General features: G+C 36.9%; 1 protein-coding gene across 2 annotated transcripts in view; it reads left to right on the top strand.

Moving 5' to 3' along the window:
• The window catches only part of eml6 (EMAP like 6), a 524201-nt gene that overhangs the window by 371836 nt on the left and 140136 nt on the right, over positions 1–12229 (top strand). For both annotated transcript variants that reach the window (XM_087991388.1, XM_043695965.2), the window contains exons 27-28: positions 1163–1289; positions 10896–10974. In XM_087991388.1, coding sequence (XP_087847514.1) covers positions 1163–1289; positions 10896–10974 — 206 coding nt within the window. The remainder of the gene's footprint in view (positions 1–1162; positions 1290–10895; positions 10975–12229) is intronic.

Consider the following 12229-nt stretch of genomic DNA (forward strand, 5'->3'; position numbering starts at 1 on the left):
AGTTGGACTGGGTTGGGAGTCGGGGGGCTGGGTTGGACAGGGTTGGGGGCGGGTCTCGCGCTGCGCACTGCTGCAGTCTCCTGAATAGAGAGCAGACTTTAAAACTCCGAGCCCCAGAGGAAAGGCATTTAATCGATTTTCCGAATAATTGATTATCCGAATGAAATAGTGCCCGCCCATCACATTCGGATACTCGAGTTTCCATGTACTACTTTCACAGCACATTATCATTCAAAGCCAGGCTAATATACATCTCAGCCCTGGCACACGCAAGCACCTTCGTTCACTAACACATACAGACTAGGGTGAGACTGGCATTTAACCCCAGTTCTTGTGTATTTTTGAAAGGGGATGAAAGGATAAACATGTCTCTCACCTCACATTGTTGACCCTTTCCCATTATCTTCTCATTTTAAAAACCTCATGTACAATTAAATGTTCAATATCTCCATTCTTGTTCCGTAATGGTTGTGACAGTGTATTGTAGGATTTTGGAATTCAATTCAATTGAATTGGATAACTTAAGTCAATCACAAGTCTATCTATTATGCCTCTGGTTCTGACTAATTATAAGACCACTTCGAGTAGAAGTCTGAAGAGGTTTCACAAATTTAAGTTATCACAACAAGCACAAAAAAATTCTAAATAAAAGCAGTGGACTCAATCAATTCACAGTATAAAACCAGCTCTCAATTTCTAATTGTCTTGGGTTATAGCTGTGCTCCCATTGACTAAATTTATCCTTCTGTCTTTTTCTTTTAATACACAGTACCACTTAGAACTAAGCCTTATGAACACTTACTAGCCATTATGCCCAGCCATGATTAGGATAATCTTGAATTCCAATTGTCTTGTTAGTGCATGAACCATTCATGATGAAACATGGATTGACTTGGTGGTGTATCCCCAATTCCTGATTAGTTTAACAGTAATAGTCATCTTAGTGGCATCTTTTCTTATTGTTTCGAGTCATTCTTTGACATTTCAATCACTTTAAAAGATCACCACTTATACGGAAACTTACTCTTTCTTATTTACCAGCTCCATAGATCTTTACCAAGATAATACAGCGTCAATGAGGCCAATTCTGTGTCTGAACATAAAACAGAAGAAGATTACTTTTCATTATTATTTTTCGACAATTGATTCTACATTTTTCTAGGCTATGACAGTGATGTTGCAAAAGAGAAGTCCATCGATTACACAACCAAGATCTATGCAGTTAGTATCAGGGAGATGTCAGGCACAAAGCCACATCTTCAACCAAAAGAAGTCTCAACAGAAGAAAGGTACATTATTGCTTTGAAAATCCACCTTATTGGCAATGTTGATTATATCGTGTAAAAGTTAATAATTGTTCTCATTTTTATTACACTTTGGTTTAGTTCTTTTGCATGTTCTTAATGGAAAATTTTATCATCTATATTTTCCACAGAAAATTCACAGCACAAATTAAATAATACTTCTTAGATATTCTAATAGTTTGAACACTCTTAGAATAAACATAACTGTCTTAAACCTTAACAACTTTACATTACTTGAGGTATATAAACAATGTTCTTTATTTTAGGACAGATTTCATGCATAAACAAAAACTTACTGAACATATTTAATATTTTGCATCTACAACAGTCTCAACAGTTTTTCAAACTAAATTTTAGGATCTGCAGTGGATTTTTAATTCTTATTCAACATACAAGCCATTACATGTGGCAAAAGGAAACTAACATACCAACATGTCACTCCAACATTTAATAAATCTGAAGAACAGAATAGTTGTAGGAGAAAATATTTGTGAGGGCTATGAATGAAGAAGATTATTAAAGATAGAAGCCAAAGCCTGGTAGCCTTTGGCAAGTTTGTTAAAGGAAAGGACATGAGTTGTGAGGGAAATACTTGGTGCATTTTTCAGAAAAATGGCATTACTCAATTTCCACTCTGACCACTCAAACCAATGTGGTATTTCATGAAATCCTATTATGAGAATTTGGCTATCTATGCCAATTCATAATGCTTCCCAGAAGTTAACATTGTGCCTTACTTACAATGAAGTGCAGCAAAGCTTTAGACCATGACTGACAATGATTGATCTTGCATGTGCCAATCCAATCCTGTTTGGTACTTAAGTATTCTTTGATCAGTTGTCACAACTCTGCACTGCTTTCCTGCAGACCAAGACATTATGAAGGCAAATCCCCAATTCAACAACTGTAAAATTTCTTGATAGCATCCATTTACATGCCTTAGAATTATATTTATAAGATGTAATATGTTTAATTTTTTTTTAAAAAAAAAGCATTGCAAATATTTGTATGATTCTTGGGGTTTATTTTGGAAAATTTATGCTGGAATCCAGTTAGTAGTTATTGCTATTCAGTGATTTTGACTGACAGTTGTTCTTATGTACACAACGGATAAGAGGTGTTGTGGTGCAGTGTATAGTCTCCTTTCTTCTGACTTAGTTCTGAGTTTCAGTCCACTCCAAGACTTAATGGTCATGGAAAGTGCATTCGTAACATAGCCGAAAAACTTCACTCTCAATGTGTGGACCCTTCCACAATACCAGTGGCAGGTAGTTATGCAAAGTTTGTGAAGGTTTGTAGCTCAGGTTGAGGTTTAGGGTGTAGGTTTGCTCGCTGAGCTGTAGGTTTTATATCCAGACATTTCATTACCTGGCTAGGTAACATCAGTGGCGACCTCCAAGTGAAGCGAAGGATCTTAGTAGACTGGCTGTCATTTCTGAAACTTCTTTGGTGTATGGTAAGGTGGTTAGGGTTTCTGGCTGTGTTTGATCTGCTTATTGTGGTTTGTTCTTGAGGAATCTGCGCACTGTATTTTTTGAGTATCCATTCTTCTTGAATACGTTGTATAGGTGGTTCTCCTCTGTTTTCCAAAGTTCGTCTGTGCTGCAGTTTGTGGTGGCTCGTTGGAATAGTGTTCTCATACAGCTTTGTTTGTGTGTGTTGGGATGGTTGCTGGTGTAGTTAAGTATTTGGTCAGTGTTTGTCAGTTTTCTGTAGTTCTTCATTGTCCTTTCTTTCGACTGTGATGTCCAGGAATGCGAGTCTCAAGAACAAACCACGACAAGCAGACCAAACACAGCCAGAAACCCTAACCACCTTACCATACATCAAAAAAGTTTCAGAAATGACAGCCAGACTACTAAGACCCCTCGGAATCCTAGTAGCACACAAACCCACCAACACTCTCAGACAAAGACTAACAAACTTAAAAGACCCAGTACAACCCATGGACAAAACCAACGGCTTCTCCAAAATTCCATGCAAGGACTGCCACAAACACTATATAGGACAAACAGGAAGAAAGTTAGCCACCAGGATACACGAACACCAGCTAGCCACAAAAATACATGATCCTCTCTCCCTCGTAGCCCTACACACAGATGAAAAAAAACACCATTTCGACTGGGGTAACACATCTATCCTGGGACTGGCTAAGCAAAGACATGCCAGAGAATTCCTAGAGGCCTGGCACTCCAACCACAATGCCATAAACAAACATATAGATCTAGATACCATCTATTAACCCCTTAGAAAACGAACAGGAAATGACATCACCACAAACCCCAGGAACCCCATCCAGGATAAACATATAAATAGAAAGCAGGAGACAACAGCTTCGCTTCACTTGGAGGTCGCCACTGATGATGTTACCTAGCCAGGTAATGAAATGTCTGGATATCAAACCTACAGCTCAGCGAGCAAACCTACACCCTAAAGCAGGTAGTTATAACAGAAGAATCTCCTGGTCATTCCTGCTTAATGTGGGGTGGTGATTCTCAAGTTATATCTCCTAGAAGCAGGTTCATAATTTGTTTCAGGAAAAAGAACAGATACAAGAACCAACATAAGCACAAGCTTTGTCTCCCACGTAGACCGCAAGGTGTGGAAAGGGAACAGAAGAACACATCTGCTCAATCCAGGCCTCTCAATATTTTGTGTTTCAATTAGATCTCTCCTTTTCCTTCTAAACTCCAAGTACTGAACCACCCTGAAACCGCTTCTCATATGACAAGCTTTTCATCCCTGGAATTATTCTCATAAACCTCTCTGTACCCCCTCCAACAACAGTACATCCTTCCTTCGATATAGATCCCAAAACTGCATGTAATACTCCACGTGCGGTCTGACCAGAGCCTTATACATCCTCAGCAGTATCCTTCTGTTCAATATTACATTTGCCCTCCTAACTGTGAACTGAACCTGCATGTCAATCTTAAGAGAATCCTGAACTCGGCATCCCAAGTCCCTTTGTGCTTCAGATTTCTGTAGCCTTTCCCATTTAGAGAATGAGAGAAAGTGAGGACTGCAGATGCTAGAGAGTCAGAGTCAAAAAGCGTGGTGCTGGAAAATCACAGCAGGTCAGGCAGCATCCGAGGAGCAGGAGAGTTGACATTTTAGGCATAAACCCTTCATTAGGAATGCTTCATCATGCCTGACCTGCTGTGCTTTTCCAGCACCACATGTTTTGGCCCATTTAGAAAATAGTCTATGCCTCTGTTCTTCCTACCAAAGTGTATAACCTCACATTTTCCCACATTGTATTCCATCTGCCACTTCCTTGTCCACTCTCCGAGCCTGTCCAAATCCTCTGCAGCATACCTGCTACCTCAGCACTTCCTGCCCTCCACCTATCTTTATGTCATCTGCAAACCTAGCAACAATTCCCTCAGTTCCTTCAGCCAGTCATTAAAGTATAACATGAATAGTTACATAGCCTTGTGGAACTCCACTAGTTACCAGCTGCCATCCAAAAAAATACCTGTTTATCCTCTGCCTTCAGTCAGTCAGTCAATCCTTTAACCATGCCAGTACCTTGCCCCTAATCTATGAGTTCTTATCTTGTTTAGCAGCCTCCTGTGTAGAACCTTGTCAAAGGCCTTCTGGAAATACAAATAGATCGCATCCACTAACTTTTCTTTGTCTAATTTGCTTGTTCCAAGGACAAGCAGAGAAAATTTTGAACAATGCATATTGTGTAAAGAGAGCTTACGGAAGTATCGTATATTTTGATATTTGGTATAGAATTAAGAGCTTTACTCATGATTAATACAATATCTGGAAATTCTGAAATTAAAGTGTTCTTCAATGAAATAGATTTAAGTAGTCTTGAAATAAATTTGTAGTTGGTAATTAGGAAGTAATAATTCTTTGTTTCACTTTGCTGCTTAAATGAATTGACAGTTTTTTTAGTGAAAAATCTTTAAGGTCAGTTACTAAACAACTCTTTTGCTGTGATGTGATTAAAGATATACTGATTTGATTTTTTTTCCATTGTTGCATTTGCAACATTTGAATTCTATTCAAAGAACATCTTTCAAATCAAATCTATCTATTCTATTGCTCTAAACGTTTTGTTTGATGTTTTGAATAGTATAGTAGTATGCGAAAACACTGTAGTTGTTAACTCCGTTACTGAATGCTTTGAATACGAAGTGTCGGTAAAATTAATAGATTTCTATGTTCAAGTATCTCTAGGCTGCTGCTTCTGCTGTAAATAAATCAGCATTTAAATTAGTCTGCTGACCATGTTTTGACAAATATTATTTCAACTAGTAAACTGCCTGACTACAACTCTCTGATATCTGTAATATAAAAATGCTGCACAGTAATAAAAAGTGATGGATTTATATCGAAGTAGATGATCAACATGAATTTGTTTCTCCTCATGATTAAGTCTAAACCATACTTGATTTCAAATAACAAAAATCCACCATTTCATTTCACACAAATCAAGAATTTCAAGTGTTAAGCTACATCAGCGTAACACATTCAAGATAGTATCAATGTCATCAGACTGTCTTGTAACGTGGCAAAGCACACTGATTAAAATGTTGGTGTCCGACTCCTTGCTACAGATTTAATTATTACCAGCATTAGCTAACAGTAGACTTAAGCTATCTTGCCTACTGAATAAGATTATACAAATTTGAATAAAGTAAATAAAATGACACAAATGTCTTCCTCACCTGTTTAGCAAATTTTCTACCTGAAAACAGATCTCTTAATAGATTCAGTCATTGTGCAATTACTTTAAAAATTTGAACATTTGCTAAGAAACACTTAATATTGTATTATGTTTTAACTTGCTTTCCTTTGGAGGCAGGGAATTGTCAAGTAAGTATTATGTGTATATTTAATTATAAATATAATTTTATAATTCTATATTATATTAATATAAAAACATTGTCACTGTATATTATATTGTGCATTCTGGTTTTGACATTTTGACACAATAAAATATCTTTGAGTTTTCTTAAAATATAGTGTATTGTATTGTTATCATTAAAGGGATTGAAAATACTTCAAAAGATATTTGAACTTCCATTGAGAGCTGAAAAAATACACAAGATTTCATACTCTAAAATTTTGTAAAACAACTGACTGAAAGTGCTATTGATTGCATACTATTTTATTTTGTGTAGGCAACTTTTATTTTGAACTACAGAAAAGAACATTCCTCTAGACTTACTACATATTACACCATGGAATGACAATTCTCATAACTTGTTCCCAGCATCCAAAGGATTTCTGCATCCCCACTTTGTCAAGCAAGAACATAGAGTGACTATCTCTAAGTGCTTTCCACAGATTTTGGAGAGTTTCTAAAACCCTTCACCCAGTACCACTCTCTTACGAACAGCACTATGGATGCATATAAGCCCCAAAGATTGCAGACACTCAAGAAAGCAGCTTAACACTCAGCTTCTCAAGTGCAATTTGGGATGGGCAATAAAAGCTGGCCTAGCCAGTGATGACCATATCCTGAAAATAAATGGGAAAAACATATGAAAGCCCATTCATATCATTCTTCTCATGCTAGCATGAATTTCCTGGAATCCTGTGATGGCTGCAGAATGTGTCTAAATCTCTCCCACATCAGACTATGGTGCCTTGAAAAGGCAAATAGCCTTTTCCCTCTGACAGATCTTCTACTGTCTATCTGAGACACTCATTTATTTCTAGGAACATCTGTAACCTGATCTCAAAATTGAGTTCTACTGCTACCTTCCTCCTAGCAACATGAAACAAATTACCCTTTCATCCAGGGAGAGTAGTTGATGATTGGCTATTCTTGACATTAATTGTATTGGAGCTTAGAAATAAATAGACAGTTTTCAAAAATGCAACATTAGGAGACAATCAACCTACTCATTGAGAACTGAGATTGCTGAGAAAATATGTTCAGTTCCCTCATCTAAATTATTAGTAGACATTGTGAATAACTGGGGTCCAACTATTGATCCATGCTGTACATCACTGGGTGTCACTTGGAAAATGGTCCATTTATTCCTCATATTTGTTTCCTTTCTGCCAGCCAGTTCTCAATCCATTATACCCAACCCCATGAATTTTAATTTTGCATGCTCATCTCTTATTGGGACCTTAGTGAAACCATTCTGAAAGTCCAATAAAGCACGTTTACTTGTTCCCCTTTATCTACTCAACTAGTTAGATCCTCAAACTTCCAGTAAATTTGCAAAGCATGATTTTCCTTTCATAAAGCCATGCTGACTCTGCCCAATCCTGTCACTGTTTTCCAAATGCTGAGAGAAAGTAAAAATGAGGTGCAAAATGATACTGACAGTGCACTGGTGCTGACTGCTTTAGCTATGTTAGTTTATGGAGGCCTGCCTTCTTGCCTTGCTCTATACTTGCAGAATTGTACTCACTCAAATTAAGCATTACCAATTGTCTCTCCATAATGGAGAGTTGGCTGTATGATGTTTTGTGAACTGTAGCTAATTATTTAGAATCAGATATAATACATTGCAAAATTTCTCCAGATTAATACTTCCCTATAATTCATCCAGTCTTCAACCACTTGGTTACAGCCCTAGTAACTTGCTATTACTTTCTAATTTATCAATATTTAGAGATTAATCTATGAATACCATGTTTGGTAATTATCCAGAAAAACCTGTATGAAAATTCTTGTAAGGAATACAAACATTCTTTCATAGTTTGAAAGATGAAAAATTACAACATATGTTAATTTAATTTTACCTTACCTACATTAAGTAATGTATGGTAAAATTAAGTTGAGAAATACTGCGTAGTTCTTCATCTTTCAGACTATGAAAAAATTTTTGGATATAGAGTCATAGAGATGTACAGCACAGAACAAGAATTTTCATACAGGATTTTTTTGGATAGGTTACCTAAGGAATAGTTACTTTGATTAAATATACTAATTACACCAGCAGCTGCCAGTTACTTTCTTCTATGATTCTATTATTTAATAATTTAGTATTATTCACCTTTTCATTTCAGAAATTGCAAGTGCAGTAAGTATTATTGAGTACTGATTATTGAGGGTTAAATGAACCCAGTGCTCATAGGAAGCATTGACATAGCTTCCTCTTTGTTTCCTCCTTATTTTATAGGAGCTTAGTGCAGAATTTTCCCAGTGATATCAGGGTATGGGTTTTCTGAATTTGTAGACTGGTACAATCTGATTTTTGGTTTTATTTGCTGGCATGATTGAGAAGCATGGTTTGTGCAATACAGGAATGTTGGTTGAAACTGATGAAAATGCTTGTGCATGTGTTCAGTTATTTTACATAATTTTCCTAATTATACTAATTCTTTTCACTTAAATTTATTTGCTGCTGTCAAGGGGATCCAGGTACATCACCAGTCTTATTTTCTAAATTTTCAGTAGTTCGTATCCTGAATGTGTTGTGTAAAAATAACTCTATATACTTTCATTGTTCACATTACTCCATAAGTAAATATGAACATTTGGATTGTATAAAAACAGAATGATTAGCCACTGTTTCATTTATAGGCCAATATTGTTGATTACAAGAAGCTTTAAAATAATCTCTATTGACTGGACCAAACAAGGTTAAGTAAGGAACTAAGAGAGGTGCTCAGGGTTAAGATTACTTTCACTGATCATTGACTTGGTAATAACTGAATATAAGTCCAATATTGCTCCCATATATGCAGGAAGGGTGATCCAAGATCTAAGAAAGAAATTTAATACCTCATAGAAAGCCAACAAAGCACCAAATTACATGAGTTGCACTAGAAAGCCGTGTCCTTTAGGATAAATCTCAGTAATGTTCCTTGTCTAGTTACACATTAAAGATAGGTGTTCAGGGGTACTTTGCTGGCTTAGGGCCAACAAAGCTTGGTGGGCTGAATTGACACTCTATGTTCATAGGGAGAGTTAAGTAATGGGAAACATGTGGAGAGTAGGTGGTTGGGAATTAAAATCAAGAGCAATAGTAGCCCATATTTTCTTTCTTGGGCTTCACTAATGGGGAGCATAGCTATGCGGCAATGTAGTGGACTTATTACCATTAAGTTTTGCAAAAGCAAAATATTGCAAATGCTGGAAATCTGAAATTAAATGTAATTTACTTTAAACTGGAACTACTCAGTCCAGATATCTCTGTTTCTTGTTTCACAGATGCTATCTGTTACTTGCCAATAAACTTGAGGGGAAATGGCAGGTCTGATAGCAAGCAGAAGACTTGGAAGTCTGAATTTCCCCACATATGGCTTTTAGCTGGGTCAGGTTCCTGTCTGGAAGTTAGCCGAACTGACAAACATGGTTTCCAATCAGGCTGATTGGTCTAATGCCCAGTCTCACATTTTGTAGATACAAGCAAGCATTCCTGCTCCTCCTCATTCACTGCATGCTATGAAGGGACCAGCCGTTTCCTCATGGCTGAGCTGGCCACAAGTACTGAATCCGCCAGGTTTCCCGAGGCTCAGGAAGCCCATATACCAATGTTATAGCACAAAAGTAGATTAAATTTAGGTTGTCCAGTCTTACTAACTCTTCTGACATGTTAAACTTCCATGGAATAGTTTCACTGTCTGTTCTTAACCATGTGAACCCCAGAAGTTGATGGGTCCAATGCAGCTTTAAGTACTCAATTGGTTACCCATTTCATCACCATCTGAACTTAATCTCACCTCCTCACCCCCCCGTTAAGATTTCTCCGTACATTTTAATAGAAAAAGCTAGTTTAAGTAAATGCAAAGGCATGGAAGGAACAAAAGGAAAAGTCTGACATAAGATGGAAAACAGGAGTTATAAAATGACATTAAGAGACAAAGTAAGATAAAGGAAAGTAGTCATGGCACAAATAAAGAAATAAAATTGGATCTCAAAGAGGTGTAAATGACAACAGCAGAAAGGCAGCCACTATCAAAAACTTTGGTTAATTTTGGGTTGACTTCTTGTTTGAATGACATTTTGGTTACTTATACAACATTTGTTTCACAGCGAACACACATATTTAAGTAGCAGGTCTTCAATAAAAGGATGTGCACTGTGTCTTCTTATTAGAATAATATTATTTCCATCTTCAAACTTAAATGAATTTTGCATATTTATAGCCTTGCAGAGACTGAGGTTCGAGTATTTTGGAAGAAGTAAATGACATGAAACTAAACTCAAAGTGCAAGAACAAAACAGATTCTGAAACTAAATGGTGAACTTGCTAATAAGTGAGGTGTTTGGAAGCAGAGTGCCCAAATGACACTTTAAGCCACATTTACCAAAGTAGTGGCCAGATTTGGTGCAGGTTATGTGCAATCTACAGGTGGCGCAAAGAGATGCATGATAAACTAAAAGAATATACCAAAGAAAAACATCCTAATGATGCAGTTGTTATGGACAAAACCAGATTTCCTCTATGGAGACAACCTCGACCGTAACTTTTATATTTTTGAAAAAGATAAGTGTAAGTCTCTCTGTTCCAGATATGATTTGATTGGTCCACCACTAAGCTTTAATTAAAACACTTTTTAAATCGAGAGTTTTTCCAAATCTTGATCTCTAGTTAGTAATAAACCACACAATGAATTTATCAGGCAGTTGCACAGTTACATTTTCTGTCAATTTATTTGCAGACCACCAGTCAGCAGAGCCACTCCTCAACCAGAGAAACTACAAAAGAATAATCTTAACAAGAAGAAAAAATTGGTGGAGGTAACCAAATCCTGAGCTCTTTTAAGCATTTTCAGTGATATCAATTATCTTTTATTAACAGCTGATTAGACATCAAACATCATTGCATCAGTTTTGGAAACTTGAAATTCACATGTAGTGGAGTCATTTAATGATCAAGCAAAACACAGTCAAAAATGTCACATGAAGCTTATCATCCAAAATTTTAGAAAATACTTGACAGGATTTTAACCAGTTTTGAAAGTATTCCCTTTTGAATGTTCAAATAGTGGGTGACTCATCTAAGTATTCATTTTGAGCATTACATTTTAAAATTGATAACAACTGAATTTCAGGCATAAAGGAGTGCTATTGATTTCAGAATTGAAGAGCTCAATTGCATGAGATCTTTCCCCAGTTCACACATTTTTGATGGGGAAACTGAGTGAAAGGAAATTTCTTAATAATTTAGAAAAGTTGATTTTATACAACTTGATCTGATGCACATGACGTGCAAACTAGAAGGTAGACACCTCCTTTAGAAATGTAAAAAACAAAAGAACTGTGGATACTGGAAATTGGAAACAAAAGCAGAAATTGCTGGAAAGGCTCAGCATATCTGGCAGCATCTGTGGAGAGAAATCAGAGTTAATGTTTTGGGTTCAGTGACCTTTCCCAGTGAATGTTCCTGGGAATTCTCTTTCAGTAGCTCACTGGCTGAATGGCTGGTTTGTAATGTGTAATAACGCCAGTAGCATGGGTTCAATTCTCAAAGTGGCTGAGGTTACCATGAAAGATTGTCCTTCTCAACCTCTCCCCTTGCAAGAGGTGTGGTGACCCTCAAGTTAAACCCCCACCAGTCATCTCTCTCTCTCAAGTGAGAGAACAACCCTATGGTCTGGGAGGATATGGTGATTTTACCTTCCTAATTTATACGGAAGTTTAATTTAAATGTTTCACTAAACTTCTAACACACCTGTTAGTCAGAGTGATAAACGTCTACAGTATAGGAAAAGGCCCTTCAGACTATCGAGTCTGCACAGGTCCAAACAAGCACCTAACTATTCTAATTTCTCTGTATTCATGCGTGGATAACATACTATCATTTGACCATCTTTATAAATTGGACACCCAGGATTTCTAGGGGCTGAGTTGCATTTGGAAGATAATTGCCGTAAGGAAATTGTTCGCAGAATTTTCTTGCCACTTCTCTTTTTGGCCCCAGATTTTGTTCCTAGGTTGGGTGCACAGAATCAGGAGAAATTGTGGCTTATCAAACCTGATCATTAAAAATGGC

The sequence above is a fragment of the Chiloscyllium plagiosum genome, unplaced genomic scaffold, assembly GCF_037043375.1.
Source record: "Chiloscyllium plagiosum isolate Xiang-an unplaced genomic scaffold, Cpla_swu_hap1 HiC_scaffold_10, whole genome shotgun sequence".
Lineage (NCBI taxonomy): Eukaryota > Metazoa > Chordata > Chondrichthyes > Orectolobiformes > Hemiscylliidae > Chiloscyllium > Chiloscyllium plagiosum.